The sequence below is a fragment of the Ammodytes marinus genome, assembly GCF_949987685.1.
Source record: "Ammodytes marinus genome assembly, chromosome: 9".
NCBI lineage: Eukaryota > Metazoa > Chordata > Actinopteri > Uranoscopiformes > Ammodytidae > Ammodytes > Ammodytes marinus.
The window spans coordinates 27,675,580-27,696,759 of NC_137213.1; the positions used below are offsets into that span (position 1 = coordinate 27,675,580).

General features: G+C 39.0%; 1 protein-coding gene across 1 annotated transcript in view; it reads left to right on the top strand.

Moving 5' to 3' along the window:
- The window catches only part of LOC307255838 (contactin-associated protein-like 4), a gene marked incomplete at both ends in the record, with an annotated part of 119,235 nt that overhangs the window by 58,930 nt on the left and 39,125 nt on the right, over positions 1-21,180 (top strand). The window contains 8 exons of the mRNA XM_080034639.1: positions 931-1,078; positions 5,375-5,608; positions 12,160-12,335; positions 12,990-13,136; positions 15,525-15,599; positions 15,921-16,107; positions 16,563-16,706; positions 18,893-19,067. Of these exons, the coding sequence (XP_079890765.1) occupies positions 931-1,078; positions 5,375-5,608; positions 12,160-12,335; positions 12,990-13,136; positions 15,525-15,599; positions 15,921-16,107; positions 16,563-16,706; positions 18,893-19,067 (1,286 nt within the window). The remainder of the gene's footprint in view (positions 1-930; positions 1,079-5,374; positions 5,609-12,159; positions 12,336-12,989; positions 13,137-15,524; positions 15,600-15,920; positions 16,108-16,562; positions 16,707-18,892; positions 19,068-21,180) is intronic.

A 21,180-nucleotide genomic window follows, 5' to 3' on the forward strand; every position in this document is an offset into this window, starting at 1 on the left:
TAAAAACATGTTGATCCGACTCTCTACATAAAACAGAACAGCACAAACCCAGTCACATTTAAAAGTTATTTTTTTCTTCTGTGTCAGCCTATAGCTTACAGAGTCTATCAGAAGAGAAATTCAATGGCGGAGCAGTGGGATCAACCACAACATATATATTCCTGCTACGCTACTTCTTTTAGCTTCGAGGCCTAAAGACCAAAGGAGGAAATATGTGCCTTTTCTCTTTCCCTCTTTCTCTCCCTCTTGTTCTGTCTCTTCTCTTAAGCCTGTAGGGGGTTGAGAATAACGCCATCCATCTTCGCTGTATTGTCTCTCTCCACTTTAATGGTTGGTTCCCTCCTGCCTCGTGGGGATGAGGACATGAGCGGTGCTGTTTTTTTTTTTTACTTTTTCCGTGTTCTTCTCAAATTTTCTCCCTCCCTACATTTTCTTCTCTTTTTGTGATGCTGATCAACCTCTTAAAGGTGCTACGAGGAACCTTTGAAATATTTCAGAAACAGTCTAATGTTTCCTATATGATTATAATAGTATAATGCTTCCTTTTAATTTTAACATGAAAGTTAATTTGTTAATACTCTAGTTAGAAATTTAAGGTACGCCCTTAGCTCAGTTGGTAGGGCGTCCCCCCTATGGGCCTCGGCCAGCAGTGGACCCGGGTTCGATTCCAGCCCGCGGTCGTTCTCTGCTTGTCACTCCCCTCTCTGCCCCATTTCAACTCTGTCTCTACACTATCAATAAAGCATTAAAAAAAAAATGCCAAAAAAAAATTCTTAAATAAAAAAAAAAAAATCTAATTTAAAGTTTAAATTCACAACATTTAAAAAAAACTTATAACAAACTATATATGTTTGATTTACAATTTTGTGTGTGTGTGTGTGTGTGTGTGTGTGTGCGTGCGTGCGTGCGTGTACCTGTGTGTGTGTCCAGTGGTTTCCAGGTAACAGTAATGCAGACAGCGTGGTTCAGTTCAAGCTGCAGCAGCCGGTGGTCGCTCGCTTCCTGCGCCTCGTTCCTCTGGACTGGAACCCCAGCGGGAGGATCGGACTGAGGCTGGAGACATACGGCTGTACATATAGTAAGACTAATAGTATATACCATATAGTATGTTCCCTATAGTAAGACTTATAGTATATACCATTTAGTATGTTCCCTATAGTAAGGCTTATAGTATATACCATATAGTATGTTCCTACTAGATGGCTGTACATACAGTAAGGCTTATAGTATATACCATATAGTATGTTCCTTATATATGGCTGTCCTTATAGTAAGACTTATAGTATATACCATATAGTATGTTCCCTATAGTAAGGCTTATATGCAGTATATACCATATATGTTCCCTATAGTAAGGCTTATATACAGTATATACCATATATTATGTACCTACTAGATGGCTCTCCATATAGTAAGGCTTATCTGCTTTACTTTGACCATATACAGTATATACAGCTCCGGAAAGACACCAGTCTGGATTTTTCTTAAATCTTCATCTCTACATTACTTATTGGAAATGCTCTTAATGACAATATTCTTATTGTGAATTTGGTAGAAATGTTGTCAGTAGTTTATATTATAACATCAAACTGTTCATTCTGCTCAAACATATGCCTATAAATAGTAAAACAGAGACACTGAACATTTGGAGTGGTCTCGGAGCTGCATATATCTATTAGAAAATTCATATAGCAAGTCTAATCTTTGTTACTTTGACTGATCCATCCATCTATAAAAAAAGTATGTATCTATTAAAATATCACCCTGGTTTCATTGAAGGTCATGTCCACACATTACATGGGAATTTTTGTAACAGTATATTTTTCCATGTGGTTTGGCCTTTTGTGCACAAGCAAAGATCGTAACGGGACACTAAAACCGGAGCTTTTCGAAAACATTGTGGAGATTTTTGAAAAAAGTATTAATGTATTTGTGGGGACAAAGAAACTTGTGGTTTGGGGAAACGCTGGCACCATGACCATGAGTCATCCGTGCATCCGCTTATTCTGGGAAACATTTAAATATTTCACAACAGGTTATCAACAATAAAAACACAACATGTTTCACACAAAACACATTGCGCTAACACCTTTTTTAAATTGTCAATTAACACAATATTGTGGCAGCATCCACCCCTGCAATGAACAAAAGAAATGTCACATTGTGATTTTCCAACCAAGAAAAAAAAAATCTGATTATTTTTTACCTAATTCTCTTACACTCCAGTTTTTCTAATCAGTATAATTGCTCAATCGTGGCAAAACAATAATATCCTACTTCTTGTTTGACTAATAAACTTATCAGAATAATTAGTCCTATTTTCAAACAACAAAGAAGAACAAATAGGTGAATTATATGTGCACTGAATATGACTCTCTCTTTATCCCTTTCATCCTATTTATGACTCATTTGAAGTAGCAGGTGTTGGTATAACATTTTGTCCTTTCAGCATAAATTCCCCGCTGTGTCTCGGCCCCGTTTCTGTGTGTTTCGCTACAGCGTCCCTCGTAACTAACACACCGATCTCATGAATATCAAAAACAACTCCACGCATTTACATAAATGATGTGCTCAAATACACTTATCATACAATAAATATTAATGTGCAAATACGATTTCCGTGTGTGTGTGTGTATGTGTGTGTGTGTGTGTGTGTGTGTGTGTGTGTGTGTGTGTGTGTGTGTGTGTGTGTGTGTGTGTGTGTGTGTGTGTGTGTGTGATTCTATTCCCAGCTACGAGTGTTTGTATTGTTCCTGGTTTCTCCTTTTATCTGAGAGGTTACAGACTGTCAGCCTTGAAGCTTAGCAAAAAGTAGAGAATTAGTTTTGTTCCGAAACAATAAACATATAAACATATGGGGTTAAACATTGCCACTGTAATTTCACTTGTCATCAATGGAAATACACACGTTTCAAAACGTGTTAATGGTGTTCAACTTTAATATAGGTCCCAGGTCTGACTAGACAAAGAACATTTTGAAAAACCTGTGTTCAAAAACCCTGGTCAGATTTCTCTCCCTTATGATGTCACAAGGGGAGAAGCCACGCCCCTGAAAGTCGCCTGTTCATAATAACTTCCAAGACACAGTGAAAAAGTTATTTTGTGCTCTTTAGTCTCAATGAAAGACGAATGCACACTATTTTCAACACATGTTCACAGTTTGCTATTAACAGCTACACCACATCACACACACACACACACACACACACACACACACACACACACTCAGAAGTAATGTAGAGTGTGTGTGTGTGTGTGTGTGTGTGTGTGTGTGTGTGTGTGTGTGTGTGTGTGTGTGTGTGTGTGTGTGTGTGTGTGTGTGTGTGAAGTAATTTACATTGGTTTCTCAGAGAAGGCTTCAGCATCAGTTTCTCTGCCAACCATCTCAAAAGCTGATAAAAAATATTACACAAATATGTCCGCTGTGCCCTTGACTAACCTGAGAATATTTCCGCAGCACCACTCCAGGCTATTTATCAAAATGCAATAAATAAATATTTCTCATAATCTATCTTCGTTCACAGGGGACAGCAGCAGTAAATACGTTTTCAAGGGACACAAACTGTTTTTTTTATCATAAATCATCTTTCCAATGGGTGACCTCATAGGGGGGTTAGAGGGTTATGTGTCCTTGGTTTACCGAGGGTCTGGACATTTGAATGTATTGAGTGTTTGTTTTGAATATTTTATAGTACAAATGAAATATTCTTTGCAATATTTCAATGCATTTTAGATACACTTTAGAATGAATTATTCTTTTAACAAAATTGTAAACATGATGGTAAATAACTTGTCGGTTTCTGGAATAACATCACAGTAAAGCCAATGCTAAGGCACACCCAATTTATATACCTGAACATGATTTTTTAAATTGTGGAGCATGTTGTTGCACTCGCTTCAAACGGTCCCATCTGTGTCAAATGATAAGCCATAAAGGAGCACCTATCTATTCATGTGATTACTATTGAGATGACACATAATATTCTGGGACAAAATGTAATCTAGGGCTTAATTAGAAATGGTACAATAGAGGAGCATTTAAGTGATGTTTTGAGCTTTGCAGAGTGAGTGCTTTGGAGTTTCATCTTGCTGCTCTTGTAAACAGGAGAAAATGTACCGTAAAATATCCAATAACAGCATTAAACTGCAAGAGAAGTTGCTGTGTGTGTGTGTGTGTGTGTGTGTGTGTGTGTGTGTGTGTGTGTGTGTGTGTGTGTGTGTGTGTGTGTGTGTGTGTGTGTGTGTGTGTGTGTGTGTGTTTGTGTGTGTGTGTGTGTGTGTGTGTGTGTGTGTTTGTGTGCGAGAGAAAACTTGCCAAGTTCATTAAAAATCGTTCTGTCAGAGAAATGACTTGTGCGGCGGAAAAAATAAAATTGATGCTGAAATCAGCTGCTGCTCTTTTCAAAAACAATTCAGTGTTTACAGTCTGTTCTCTATACAGGCTTCACATCCCCTTAATCAACACACACACACACACACACACACCCATAGATAGTACATAAAAAAAACACACACACAGACACACACACACACACACACACACACACACACACACCCCTCAATCAACATACACACGCACGCACGCACCACACACACACACACCCCACAATCAACACACATACACACACACCCCTCAATCAACACACACACACACACACCACACACACACACACCACACAATCAACACACACACAATCAACACACACACAGTATAACTCACCTCACATCACCTCAGTCCAAAGCGTGAAATTTGTACAGATTCAGTGCTGCAACCACAGTATCACGGCAACAGGCTGAATCTCCCAAACAGACGGAGGTGATTTTTTTGTTATTTTCCATCGCAGTAGAGAGACTATATTTTAAGGAAATTGAACGTTAAAACCCTCAATCATCATCTGAGAAACACACTCTCACAGCAGACTTTGATCCATGATTATGTTTTGTTGACTTGAACCCTCCAAACACTGCAGTGCTTTCCTCCACACAAATATATATAAAAAATAAAAAATATAAAAATAAGTAAAATACACAATTTTTTTTGCCTGGTCATGGGGAATGTGGGCATGTTTATGGCTCTGTGCTGTTGATAGCTGAAGGGCAAATGCATTATGTTACTGGGTTGTCTGTCTGTCCGTCCGTCCAGGGTCATTCTTGTAAGCGCAATATCTCATGAACGCTTTGTGGGATTTTCTTCAAACTTTGCATGAAAGTTGACTCGATGATCTGACTCCATTTTGACCCTGCAATCGAATGGACGACCACCCTACCCACTTCACTTAGGCCTAAGTTCTGGTTTGAATGCTTCACTGCTCTCTAACAGACACTAACATGAGCTGAAAGTCCTGACTGCTCTGTGTGTGTTTGTGTCTTTCAGCCTCTGATGTGGTGAGTGTGTCTGGCTCCAGCAGCAGTAGTGGTGGAGGTGGAGGTGGTGGTCTGGTTTACAGGTTCAGTCCCGGGTCGAGCCGTACGCACAGTGATGACCTCATCAGTCTGCAGTTTAAAACCCAGAGGAATTGTGGGACGCTGCTGCAGGCGGAGGGAGAGGCAGGACTGGGCCTCAGTCTGGAGCTAGAGAGAGGGAAGATTCAACTGATGCTCAGGACAGGTAACACACACACACACACACACACACACACACACACACACACACACACACACACACAGGATCTATCTATCTATCTATCTATCTATCTATCTATCTATCTATCTATCTATCTATCTATCTATCTATCTATCTATCTATCTATCTATCTATCTATCTATCTATCTATCTATCTATCTATCTATCTGTCTGTCGGTCTGTCTATCTGTATGTCTATCCATCTATCCAACTATCCAACTATCTATCTATCTATCTATCTATCTATCTGTCTGTCGGTCTGTCTATCTGTATGTCTATCCATCTATCCAACTATCCAACTATCTATCTATATATCCATCTGTCCATCTGTCTGTCCGTCTGTCTGTCTGTCTGTCTGTCTGTCTGTCTGTCTGTCTGTCTGTCTGTCTGTCTGTCTGTCCGTCTGTCCGTCTGTCTGTCTGTCTATCTGTCCGTCTGTCCGTCTGTATGTCTGTCTGTCTGTCTGTCTGTCTGTCTGTCTGTCTGTCTGTCTGTCTGTCTGTCTGTCTGTATGTCTATCTAACGATCCAAAAAAAATTATTATCGGAAAAGTTTTGCAAGTTCAGTACACATATCTCAAGAAAATAATTCAATCTCTATCACCCAGAAGCTGAAACAGTTTCAAAAAGCAATATAGCTTTTCTTCTTTGTTGTTGAATGTGTGAGGGACTTTGTTGACACATCGTATAAGTTTGCAGACAATGTAAACTCTCTGGAATGACTTTATATTAGTTGCGGTTGTGTGAGATTTACGAGGCGCACGCTGCCGCCTGATTGGTTTAAATCTTGGCTCCATCCCCGTCTAGTTACAGGCATGATGGATGGTTCACGTCCACTGTAGCATGTGTTAGGGCTGGACTCAAGAGGTGTGAGTGTGTGTGTGTGTGTGTGTGTGTGTGTGTGTGTGTGTGTGTGTGTGTGTGTGTGTGTGTGTGTATGTGTGTATGTGTGTATGTGTGTGTGTGTGTGTGTGTGTGTGTGTGTGGTGTGTGTGTGTGCATGTAAATGGGGTTAAAGCAGAGGTTGTGAGGCTGCCATGCTGAGTCATCTCCATCTGGCTCACCTCTCATCAGGAACCCCATCTGGTGCTGAAATACTTTGTCCATCCATCCATTCGTTCCCTCTCTCTTCAAGCCTTTTCTCCATTCCTAAACATCCCTCCATCCTTTACCTCTCTCAAACATCTACCTTACCTTTTCTATCACCTCTGTTTCTCCTTTCCTATCTATCTATCTATCTATCTATCTATCTATCTATCTATCTATCTATCTATCTATCTATCTATCTATCTATCTATCTCTCTATCTATCTATCTATCTATCTATCTATCTATCTATCTATCTATCTATCTATCTATCTATCTATCTATCTATCTATCTATCTATCTATCTATCTATCTATCTATCTATCTATCTATCTATCTATCTATCTATCTATCTATCTATCTATCTATCTATCTATCTATCTATCTATCTATCTATCTATCTATCTATCTATCTCTCTATCTATCTATCTATCTACCCTTGTGAAATAAGTCACTTCACCACATAAAATATGTTAGCAAAGGAAATCACATTTTAAAGAATGTTTACGACATTTTAAGGAGAACTTTCTTCCCCTGAAAATGTTGCTTGCACCAAAACTAGCAAACCCATCGGCCGCATTTAATAACTTTAAAATATTGGCCCAAAAAAAAACACATAGCAATAAGCTGCAAAAAAGTTGAAAACTGGCAAAGTTTCTTGTTCTGATTTTCTATTTCCGCCCCCTGTAGCTTTCCATCAAGTAGTTGACCAGGTTGTCCACTCAGGTTGTGATCCTTGAAGGTCCTATATCATTTCTGGTGAACAACCTTTTACAACATCCCATGCCTGTAAAACCACTTTGCCTCCTGGGTATGCTGTAAAGGAAACATTCAATTCTGCGGCACTTAGCAATCAATCTTTTGAGTATCGACCCTTTGACCCTGACACACACTTACCCTTTCAATATCCCCCCACCAACCATTTTTTCTGGTTTTTCTTCCTTCTCGGTGATGTATCTCTGTCTTTTTATATCAACACTTGGCCTATTTATCCATCTTCCCTTATAAAAGTGGCCATAACTCCTTTTCAGTTCCATACGTGCTAGTTCATCTCACCTTTTCTTTACTGCATGGCTTACAGTACACATGCTGTGATTTAGGTCATGTGCTCTGTGCATTGACCATGGCGCGCTTTTGTCTGTCTACACATTAATTTCTGTCTGACCCCCTGGAGCAGATGCAGCCCTACACACACACACACACACACACACACACACATACACACGCACACACATACACACACACACACACACACACACACACACGCACACACGCACACACACACACACACAGCAACACTATTATTATTATACAACAGAACAAAACACTTACATGTAGAAAGCTGACGGTGGAGATTTTATCCAAAGTGACCTACAGCTGGAGGTAGACAGTCAGCCTTCTTCTTGCCTAAGGGTTAGGGTCACTGTACTTGCCCTGACCGGGAGTTGAACCCTGGTTTACCGTATCAAAGTCAATTGTGTTACCTACCGACCTGTCCAGCTGTCCTCACACAATGTTAAACTTCTGTTCAGTTGAGTTTTGTTGTTTAATTGTTCGAGAAATGTGAGCGTAATTAAAACTGGCCAAAATAAAACTCCCCCGACTGCAACCAATACTCCCACTCTCCATATTAAAGCATTTTTGTTCTATACATTGGAAATATTTTCGCTGCATTTTGACTAGCTTTTTAATTTCTCATTTTGTGATTAAAACATATGAAGGTGTATTAGGGCCACAGGAGAGAAACATTAGAGAAGGAATCATTTTTTCATTTTGCTCTTAAAAACAAGTTGAGATGTCAAAAACAAACCTACCATTCAAGACTTCGGTAAAGTTGGAAAGATAGAATTGACAGATTCCAACATCTGGGATCAATAATTCATGAGAGAATCGCTATTAAAACACCAACGACGCATCTCTGCTATCATCGTAAGACAGACAATGTGATACAACCTCACTTTTACTTGTATGATTTTCTATTTGTTTGTCCTCTGATCTCTGATATTGATTCCTGCTAATAAAACCGAGTAATCAAATCATCCATGAAAAAAAAACACTTTATTATAAGGACCTTTTTCCCTCTCTACCACCACAACATTAACAGACTTCCATTAATCAATGCAATTCGAGACGTGTGAATTGTTCTGAAGTCTTGCCATCGTTCCTGTCATATTGATTTCTGTTTTTTTCTTGCACTCGTAAACACACTGTAATTAAATAACTCAACGTAATAACTGTGGCAGTATCATGAGAACCACACCATAAGGGCCAATCCCATTTCTAATTTACACCCCTACCCCCTTGACGCCAGAGGGAATTGGGACACCCCTTGCCCCTTCACGTCAACGCGCACTTCGAAGGGGTAGGGTGAAGGGGTGAATTGGAATTGATCCTAATTATCTCTGTCTGGGTGAGGTTGTACAGAGGCAGCCTACAGAAGTGAGGAAGAAGGATAATGTAATTCTCACTGATATTAATGGTGCTTGTTTTTTGTGTGTTTTTGTAATAGCTTGATAAAGTATGGCGTCAATTGGAGTAGTATCTTTGGTTTTATTGAATAGTGTCTGTTTCAGGGCGCTCCAGTGGTGTATAGAGTGCGTACCATATTGGCTCTGGCCTTTAAGATATTTTTTTTGGCATTTTCAAGCTTTATTAGATAGTACAGAGTTGAAATGGGGAGACAGAGAGAGAGAGAGGGGGGGATGACATGCAGTGAAGGTCCAAGGGTTGGATTTGAACCCGCGACCACTGCAACGAAGGCCGGAGCCAATATGGTACGCACTCTATCCACTACGCCACCAGAGCGCCCCGGGTCTAGTTTCTTTAATGTTGCAATTGCCTTTTGATTTAGATTTTTTTCTTTTTATTCAGATTTTTCTTTAATTTTTTTAATTTTTTTTATAAATATTTAATTCATTTTTCCATTGTTTTGTCTCATCTAAAGCTACAGCCAACTATAGCATCTCCAAAAAATGTGCTTGCAAACTACATTTGTCCATCTTCTTCCAAAACTGCCTCTGTGTATCAGTCTCTCTTTGAAGTTGGACTTTAGTGTCTCCCTACAGAACAGCTATAATGCATTTTTAATGAACGACTGTATTCAGCTCTTTCTACACTTCTTTCTCCCCTCAGCAGAAAAAAATACAAAGTTTCTATTTCTTAGTACTTTGATCGACTCGTTTAGAATTGATGCTCATTTATCATTTATAACATCTCCCTTTGTTTCCTACGTAGTTATTCCAAGTTAAGCATTTTCACATATGTGAGTATAGTCAGTTCTTCTGTTCTAGTATTATGCTGATATGCTTTTTAGTCCTTATAATGAGATGAGAGATTGCTGACCTCGGTGCGATCCTCTCTGTGGGAAGCCGAGAAGAAAGTGAAATATTTTGACACAAAATGGCGGTTGCTGTTAGTTTAGTTGAGTTTATTTATTTCACATACAATCGCTATAAAAAACACGGAGTTGAAAAAAAATCTAAAAATACATGTGTGTGTGTGGCAGAAACCCATACAGACACTACAGACATACAAATACATTTACATATAAGTGTTGATATTGCTCATATGCTTACACCCTCGCATAAGAGCAGATGAGTACATAAGCGCAAACACACAAATACACACACACAAATACACACACACATACACACATTGTTGTGTTGTCTAGCTGTCATCGGGTTCCGTGTTCCCTAGACAACCAGGTCACATCGTTAGAAAAGGAAAGTAGTCTAGACTAGCCAGGTCAGGTAATGAGGAGAAAACTGGATAACAAACAACATACAGGCTGTCAGGGCAGATAACTCAAGATAGAATAGACCAAAACAGACACATAGATTATATACAACTACAGAAGAAAATACCTGACACTGCAGGTGTATAGGGGAACATTTTTTAACTTCAAAATATCACCATGACATTTTGCAAGTTGATTACCGTTTTTTTTTTTTTCATAAGTGTTTGAATAAATATGCAAATTTGGAAGTGTCTTACTAATTATTCATAAATTTGCATCTCTTTAAAAACCCAAAATTCTAGATGTTACAGCCTGTTTTAAAGGATGAAATGTATCATAATAAATCAGACATTAACGTATAAACAAATCCTTTTTTAATAACCTTCAAAATAGTGCTAAGAATGATAACAGAAAGTTAAGAAGTTGACATTTTTGTGTGTAGGAGAAATATACACACACACAGACAAGGTTCAGTAAAGCAAACACCTTAATGTACACTTTGGACCTTTTATTCATACTAGTATGAAAGAAGAAATGTTATGGAAGCAAAATAGCGAAAAATCTCAAAATTGTATTGACCTTTAAAAAGCTACGTTTTTGCCTGCAGTTATCTCTCCTTACATAACCAGAATAGCAGAGCAGACTTGATAACACTAAAGAACATCCCCACAAGTCAAAGAAATGTAATGACGTTTTACTTTATCTTTCTCTAGTCTCATGCGTAGGTTTTTTCTTCTTCTTTTTTTAAAAATGAAGTTCAGACTTTTGCAAATTAAACTGCAATGATGAGTTGATTAAAAATGTCTATAATTTCCATTTTCATACCAGATGATTATAGTCTTCAATAACTTTGTAATATAATAATTTGTCTGTGTGCGCTCAGTCGACTCCTGCCTACGCCTTTCTTTCTCCTGCAATCACGGCATCTGATTGCTTTTTTTTTTGCCCTATTATAACGTCTGTACTTTTCTCTCTACATTCCTGTTGGATAAAGCCAGAGTTCAAATCTTTATTGCATTTTTTAGAACATATTAGCGTAAACAGTTTTTACAGAGCAGATCTTGGAAAAAGCGTTTATTTCATTTGATGAATAAAAAATACTTCATATACACTATATTTTCAAGAACAAAATGTATCATATATCAGACAATGAACAACATACAGTATGAACAAATATTTCTGTAACCTTCAGATTAGTGCTAAGAATGATTATTGGAAGTGTAGCTGATGTAAGTGATTTAGAAAGAAAAATCTTTGGTCCAGAGAAAAAAATAATAATATTGAGATAATGGCCGTTTAAGATGGTTGTTTAGGAGAAATATACCGACGCAAACAGACAAGATTTAGTAAAATAAACACCTGAATGTACATTTTGGATGTTGTATGAAATAAGACCTGTTATGGAAGCAAAATAGCCCAAAATCAACCACAAAATAATTCAGTAATGTGTGTACTCTCAGAGAACTTGAGGTCTGCTGCAACTCTCAGCTCTTTTAAATCAAGTGTGAAGACTTTTCTGTTTCCATTTTAACCTGTCATTTTTATTTTATTTAAATGTTATTCATTTGCTTTTAAATGTTTTATTTGTTCGCTTTTCTAATGTGCCCTTTTCTAATGTGCCCCTGTAAAGCACTTTGAATGGCCTTGTGTCTGAATTGTGCTATATAAATACACTTCCCTTGCCTTACCTTCTCTCTCTACCTTCATCTCTTCCAGGTATACCCCCCTCCCCTGCCCCCCAGCCTGTGTCCTCCCTGGGCAGCCTGTTGGATGATCAGCATTGGCACCGTCTGGCCGTGGAGCGACGCGGCTCTCAGCTCAACCTCACTGTAGACACACACACAGAGACAGTCACACTCCCTGAAGGTTTCACACACTGGGACATAAAGCAGGTGGGAGGATGTCCACACACACTAACACACGAATGCGCACGCACACACACACACACACACACACACACACGCACAGAGGGTCACACTCAGATGGGATTAAAAGCACAGTAACACATAAATGTATTAATGAATTTGATTAATTTCAAATATAAAAATGTAAGAAAAAACACAAACAAAACCAGAGTTACAGACCGTCAATGAGTTAGAGACTGAAATAGCCCTGTACCCCTTTGCCATTACTTCCCTATCCACTCATGCATTCTTTATTTTAAAGTTCACCTACTATGCAAAGGCATTATATAATAATATAATATCATATTCATGTTTTTTCAACAACAATTTGAGTCCCTTCTAGTGTGACTCTAGACTCCCAAAGTATTAGAAAAATCAACCCTATCTTTTTCTCCACCTTTCGGAAAATCTAAAAAATTGTTTTTACAACAGAAACATCCACTTGATGTTAAAACAAAAAAAAATCAACCCTAAAACTACTCTACATTGTCAATATAGCTGCCAAAAATATATTCTTTGTATAATTTCTCAACCCACATCAACATGAACATTTTATAAACACAAACACTTGCTTTACATTAAAACAGTCAATATACAGCATATCATATTTGCCAAATCGTGGGTGTATCTGTCCTCATACAGTTGAGTGTAGGAGCAGTCCAGGACGTCCGCTCTCAGAAACCAGTCAACTCCAAGAGGAACTTCGATGGCTGCCTGGAGAACCTTCTGTACAACGGCCTCAACCTGATACAACTGGCTAAACAACAGGACCACCAAGTTACTGCAGTGGTGAGTACATTTTACCATTACAGATGACAAGAAACGATTCAAACACACATCTTACAAGGCTAAAGTTATATAAGGCTAAAGATAATTTAACCGCCTAAAACGTGTAATAATTGTCTAAAAAAACAGTCTAATGTAAAACCACTGTATTTTGGATTTGATTGTTTAAATTTGCCAATAATCGATCAAGGAAATGTCTTAAAATGTTGTGTCAGTTATTCTGCCCCCTATAGCCAAAAATAAGTGAATGAAGCTTTAACTTGACGGAAAGGCTATAGTGGACTGACCCTTCTTTATTAATGTTTTTGCCATTTATTACACATTTAAGCCATTTAAATTATCAAAAGAAAATGGTTGTGACAGTCATCTGAAAAACCAAACGTTTTTAATAATTTCCATTTGAAATAATGGAGTTAAGCCTTGAAGATCTACTGAGGGCAGGCAAGTAATTACACCACTGCTACACAAACATTTTTTTCTTTGCAAGACTATATTCACTGCAAAGCATTTCTGAAGGTCCATTTGATTGAAGTTTAATATTTCCAATTAACGACTTCCCTTACAATTTCCAGAGTCCAGTCTGAAATGCTTTTCTCTGTAGTTAAGGTTTGTCCTTGTCGCTTGCATCAGAGCGCAAATGTCTTAGTGCATATTCATCAACTCCAGATATAAAATAGTAATATTACATTGAATTAAAAATACAAGGAAATAGCTCAAAATGTTCAATTAAGGGGTGACGTCAGCACACTAACCTATGTTTATTTGTGTGTGTGTGTGTGTGTGTGTGTGTGTGTGTGTGTGTGTGTGTGTGTGTGTGTGCGTGTGTGTGTGTGTGTGTGAACCATGTCTAATAAGCGTTCCCTCATTACAGTGCACGACCAGAGAGCAGACAAGCTTAACATCTTGGTGTAAAGGGGGTTAAGAGCTTCACATCACATGCATGGCTGAAGATCTAATGGAGGCTGTTTTGCAATAGTTCCAGCTATATCTCCCTCTGTACTAAAGTATTAACCTGTTCAAGCATTGCATAATTTATATATATTAGAAAACTATTGTTTTAAAAGATTAATAAACTCTCTAAAGACTAAAAATATAGAATAGTATAGAATATTTTATTATGAGTTGGTGTCGCGTGTTGCGTTTGTTCAACTATTCCAATGGCCAAAAAAAAACTTGTGTTAAAGTATTTATTTCTTGAGTGCAGTTTGAGTATAGAACATTACAATATGTATTTGTGTTTGGATATCAATTTGACTCTGGTTCTGAATGGGTTAAGAAAAGTTGGAGTCCATTTGCATATAGTTTTTATTTCTTTATTTTCTTTATTTCCTATACCTGCCTTATAAGCAGAGCCTTCAATGATGTATGTGTGTGTAGGTGTGTGACTGGGGATTTTAGTTGTGAATTTTTGGGCTGGGATTTTTTTTTATAGCTCCTTTTTTCCAACCTTATACTTTACAGTGCTGCCCTGCCCTGCGCCATGCTCCTCCATACATCACCTTAACAGCTGCACAAAGGGCTTTTAGATGTCATCTGTGTTTCCGAGCGATATATAAAGATAGCGGGATGATATTCCCACCACAGCGGTCCCGACCGAAATAAATTACTTCTGCAGCTTTAGCAATGGACCCAGTGTCATCACCACTACTCAAAACAATGGCCCGCAACGGGAATGTCTATATTGTGCTGTGTGTGACTGTGATTGTGTGTGTGTGTGTGTGTGTGTGTGTGTGTGTGTGTGTGTGTGTGTGTGTGTGTGTGTGTGTGTGTGTGTGTGTGTGTGTGTGTGCGCGTGTGCGTGTGTGTGTGTGTTGTACACATAAAGTTATTTATTATAACGTTTCTAATGTAGTTCTTCTTGACAAACGTTAATCAATTTTAATATAAATTGAAAATTACAGGAGACAGCAGCTACATTCAATTTTAATAAAAGACCAATGCATTTTCTACTGCACATTTAGGGGGGACAGATTCCAATTTTCTTAGTATGTGGGGGGGGGGGGAGGACACGAGTTAACCCCCCCAAAACAAGCAGTGGTTTCGCCCATGCGTTCTAACCCCTATTCACTGACTACTCATTGTCTCTTTGTCAGCTTGTTGTATATTTACATTGTGTTTGTATTGTAATTTTACTCGACATCATTGTAAATAAGGGTCAGCCCTCAGTTGATCTTTCGAGGATAAATAAAGGAAAAATGGCCTACTAGCCTACTCTATAAGCTGGGTGACATTGGTGTTTCCAGGGCTACTGTTGTCAAGGGGATTTGCTAATGAGGTCATTGTGTCACAAGGTTAAACGTACACGCCCTCCGCAACTGTTTAATATTCATGTTTATATGTTGTTTCATATCTGTCCAGTAATCATTTTCTAAAATCTTTTTCTATCGTCAGGGCAACGTGACCTTTTCTTGTGCTGAGCCAGTGTCTGTTGCCGTGACGTTCCCCGGCCCCCACAGCTTCCTGCAGGTGAAGCAGCATTCCGTTTCTATTTATTTTATCTTATTTTATGTTATATATGTATTTTTATTAAAAATATATATATATATAATTTTTAAAAATAATTTCTTATAGGCCTTTTTTTTTGCTCTTTTTTTCTTCAAGTTGCAAAAATACATATAAGACAATAACATAAACAGTAGTCTCCTTTTTAGAATATTTATGAGTTTTTACCTGCCATGACTTTGTATTGTTTTACCCATTATACTGTTACGGTGTTAACCACTCTGAGCTGCATTCAATGTATGAAAGATGCTATACAAAAAAATATTATATGTTATTGTTATCCAGTTGCCGGGGGTGTCGTCGTCGGGGGGCGTGTCCGTGGGGTTCCAGTTCCGGAGCTGGAACAAGGCGGGGCTTCTGCTGACCTTCACTCTGCAGCAGGAAGGAGGTGTGGCCTGGCTGCTGCTGAGGGAGGCCACACTCCACCTGCACATCCACAAGGCCGGCAGGGCACTGCTACAGATCACTGCAGGTACGTGTGAGAGCCTATAGAATACATTTCTTTTTTTTTTAAGATTTTCTTTTGGCATTTTTGCTTTTATGAGACAGTTTTTTGGAGGACAGGGTTGGGTTGGGGCAAGGTGGGGAGGACATGAGCACTGCACCACGAACGCCCCTTTATAGAATACATTTCTAACCCCTTACCTTTTCTTACCGACCAAGCAGGTAGGGCGGTCATCCACTGTGTTCCAGGGTCGGAGGTTCGATCCCCCGTCTCCCCACCACATGTCTAAGTGTCCCTGGGCAAAGAGACACTAAACCCCATATCGCTCCCGATAGTTAGCTTGCAACCCTGCATGGTAGCTGCTGCTATTGGTGTATGACTTTGTGTGTGATGGGTGAATGTGTTCAAAACAATAAAATCAGGGAAAAGTGCTATATAGTATAAGTGGAGTCCAGCTATTATAATTATAAATGTTTCCCCAGGTTCCGGGCTGAATGACGGTCAGTGGCATTCCGTGGAGCTGATCTCCAGACGAGGTCGTGTTACCATCACCGTGGATACAGAGGAAGGAGGCGTCGCCCACGGCAGCTACTCCGTCACAACAGGAAGGCAACTCTTCTTCGGTGGTAAGAGTCAAATATAATAATAATAATAATAATAATAATAATAATAATAATAATAATAATAATAATAATAATAATAATAATAATAATAATAATAATAATAAAAAAAAAAAATATATATTTATGGGCTATGTGTGTGTTACAATTTAAAACATATTAATTGGCTTGGAGGGGTGGGAGATAGGCAACTGGCTAAAATAGAAGTTAGAGTTCCTTCCGGAGGCAAGGGGCAGGACGTCTTAATGCTCAAATACATTAATCTCAAATTCTGTTATCCAAGCTGCCAATCACTGCTGGGATGTTACAGTTCAACCGAAACTGAGACGCAAGCAAGCAAGTCTTTAACATCATTACGCTGGATATGCCTCGGTGATATTTTGAATCAATATTCATTAATATTCAAACTGTCGTAAGTCGTGTCAGAGCATATATCAGTATTCAAGAGTTGTTATGATTTGAATAAGGAATGTTCCAGTTCAACTCCATTTTGCAATAAGTTTGTGGAATCTCTTTTTTATAGCTTGAATTTCAATATATAATTTTTATTTTTTTATTTTTTTTGTGAAATCATTTGAACATAATTTTTTGTATTTTCATGCTTTTCATTTTGTTTCGTAATTTTGATATGTCTGAAATAAATTGAATCAATCAATCAATCAATCAATCAATCAATCAATCAATCAATCAATCAATCAATCAATCAATCAATCAATCAATCAACCAATCAATCAATTTTCTTTTCAGGCATCTTTTCCAAAACATTATAAAACTATTATTTTTATAAAATACACCATCTCTGCCTTTTTTATGGCTGGATTACTTTTTTTTTTAGCTTTTTATCCTGGATGTAGTAACTGCAAACCGCCTGAATGTTTTATATAATTTATTCTTCTTTTTATTTACTTTTTCAACTGTAAATGTAGTTCAAAATGATGTGATTTTTTATACAGAGAAGCTACTGCGAGTTTTACTATCTGTTTGGTTTTATTTGACTTGCTCATGGCTGTTTTATGATGGAAGTCTATAAGTCTATTTTATCTTTCGCTCATTTTTCTCCCTTTCACTCTGTCTCTCTATCATGCTGCCCTTCCTCCCTTTCTTTTCCTATTTTATTTCTTCTCTCTCCTTTCTCTCCAATCTCTCTCTCTCCTTTTGGCGTAATTAATTGAAAAACATTTTTAATCAAGACCTTAAGAAGACCCTAGTGTGTGTTTGTGTGTGTGTGTGTGTGTGTGTGTGTGTGTGTGTGTGTGTGTGTGTGTGTGTGTGTGTGTGTGTGTGTGTGTGTGTGTGTGTGTGTGTGTGTGTGTGTGTGTGTGTGTGTGTGTGTGTGTGTGTGTGTGTGTGTGTGTGTGTGTGTGTGTGTGTGTGTGGGTGTGTGTGTGTGTGTGTGGAAACAGGTCGGCATTTGGTATATTAACCCGATATGCCCCCCTTACTAATAAAGGCTTTTAAGCTATATCCATGGCTCTTTGTGAGTGTGCCTGAAGTAAGCCTCAGTTCTTCCTTTTCTCCTTTTTCATTGATTTTCCTAGTAACTTCAAGAGCACCTTGCATTGAGCTGGAGTCTACTCACCAGTCACTGATATTACCTGCTGTTTTGTCCTTTTGTATCATTCTCCACTGGCTTCCTCTCTGTCTAGTTCCACTTAAATCTCATCTCTTTGTCCTCTCTCTGTGCTCAGCAATATTTCAGTGCAGGCATGTTCTGTTAATGCCTTAGAATTTTTTTCATCATATACATAGAGTGCACAGTCATTATTTTCTTTACTATATAAATGGCCTTGAGGAAAGAGGGGATGACCAGTAACCATGAGGTCACTGGTTCGATCCCTGGCACCGGTTAGTAGGAAAACTGGTGGTTAACTATTACTATCTACCCTGCCCACAATCTCTACCATTGTGTCCATGAGCAAGGCACTTAACCCCAAACTGCTCTAGAGGGTGCTGTACTATGGCTGACCCTGCGCTCTGACCCCCTCCGAAGTGTGGTAACTTGAGAGGGGATATTCGAGAAGACACATTTCAATGTAGCCATTGACCAATAAACCAACTTAACTAAATACTGCAGATATATTGGCTTCCGCTTGTCGACCATCACTGTTTTTGATTGGTCCACTACTCTTATGTCACTCTCTTTACTGTGTTTCGATTGGCTATTAACTGCCATCTTTATTTTCTTAACCCAGGTTGTCCTGCTGAAGAAGACGGTGGTCAAGATTGTAAAAACCCGTTCGATACATTCCAGGGCTGCATGCGTCTCCTCCGTGTGGACAGTCAGCCAGTCGACCTGATGATGGTGCAGCAAAGACTTCTGGGAAATTACAGCCACCTGCAGATCGACATGTGTGGCATCATTGACAGGTCAGACAGACACCGACAAACACTTTTTTATTTATGTTTTAGCATTTTCAGTGTTTATTAGATAGTACAGAGTTCAAATGGGGAGACAGATAGAGACGGGGGATGACCTGAAGGTCCAGAAGTCGGATTTGAACCCGCGACCACTGCAACGAAGGCCGGAGTCAATATGGTAAGCGCTCTATCCACTACACCACCGGAGTGCCCCAACACTTGTCACTTTCTAACAATGAACGGCCATTTTTCCCATACTGCCATTACTCAAAATAAACAGATCCGATACAGATTTGCTTTCAATTGTATTCCTTGTATAGTCAATCTTGTGCAATTTCAAGGATAAAATGCATCAGGTTGTTTTCACTGATCACCATTTGTGTGTGTGTGTGTGTGTGTGTGGAGCCTTGTGCCTTTGGGGAATCATCAGCTTACATCATCTATGTCTTTGAAACAAGTAAAGTGATGTTCTACCAGGAGTGGGGTTCGAACCCACGAGGACATGCGTCCATTGGATCTTAAGTCCAACGCCTTAACCACTCGGCCATCCTGGTCACTGACATATCTCTTAACTACTTTACGATTCGGAAATGTTCATTTCAAGCGTTGCAAATTGACCAGAAGTCGATCATGTTTTCTGAGAGGTTGTTATGCCCCGGTCAAGGGGAACCAGAGACACAACACAAATGCGACAGGTACCCGCTCCCCGCTCCCCAAACCACCACACAACGACTTTTCTTAAGTAAAATAAATGTTAATTTATTATAACTGAACAGGAATCGAACAAAAGCAACATAAATCTTCAGGGTGAGTTAACGCCAAAACAACCTATCTGGAAACAAAAGCACGAGCAGAACCCTAACCTAAACATTAACAAAACCAAGAGACAAACTCTGCAAAAGAAAAGGCAACTCACCCCAACGGAAACATAATCTGATACAACAACTAACACATAACAAAGAATAGTAAGCGTGGTTCGGGAAATCGTGAGCGGGTGCTGCTGCTGTCAATCATGCCACCGGCTGAGTGAATCCCGCGGAGCCCCCGAATGCCCGGAGGCTGATAGTGAGCCAATCAGCTTCCGCCACTCATGGAGCCAATCACCCGCACCTGCACCCGCACAGAAAAGATCATGCACGCACAGAGGTCTCACTCCCACACCACTCTCAGATGAAAACAAAAGGAAAACAGCACAGAACAAAACAGAACTAGAAACATACGGCCCAGGGTCGTAACAGAGGTTGAAAACATGACCATTGGTTGGAGTTAGCCCTTTTCTTACATCATTGTTGTGTTACCTCTCCTGTAGGAAATGTAGCACTAAATTTCAAACATCGTTGTTAATTACCTTGATTAATTGTGCCAAGACGATTTGAACCCCTGTTGGTAAAATTGCATCTGTCGCTCCACACCTTAACCACTTGTCCATCCATGGTTGCTTGACTGGTCAATAGCCACTGGACACATGGATGGAGACCAACAGCTATAGTGTCCAGTTCTGTCCTTCAGAAGTATATTTTTTTTTTTTGCTTTTTCGTTCTGAGTGCCTCAATAGTTTTGCCATCCAACTATAGTAGAATTTAAATGTCATTTTTGTTTTCTTTGATTATTTTGGCAGAGTCATTTATTTGTGAGGTGGAGCGGTGCCAAGTGTGTGTTGCTATGAATGCAGGACAGTAAACAAACAAACAAACAAACACAGTCAAACAGTGAAGTCACTCAGGAATGGGGCGGAATGGGAAATGATTGTTCAGTGGAGTCCTGAGGTGTGAAATAGCCACAGACAGTCTGTTTGTTTTACTCCCCATGATGTCTGACAAATCAACATTCTTGGCTGGTTTTTCTAAAGTCTGTTTCTCTCTTAACAAAGAAGTGTTATTCTCAATTGTGTAAAGGCCTTTTTGTTAAGATAAATTGGTTTCAGTTGAGCCTGTTTCAATTAGCAATATGATGATATAAGTGTGTGTGTGTGTGTGTGTGTGTGTGTGTGTGTGTGTGTGTGTGTGTGTGTGTGTGTGTGCGTGTGCGTGTGTGTGTGAACTCCACTTTTAAAGCATTAATCCCCTATTACTTTCACATTCTGTGGGAAGTTTTAATTTTGGTTCATTGGAATATTTGTTGA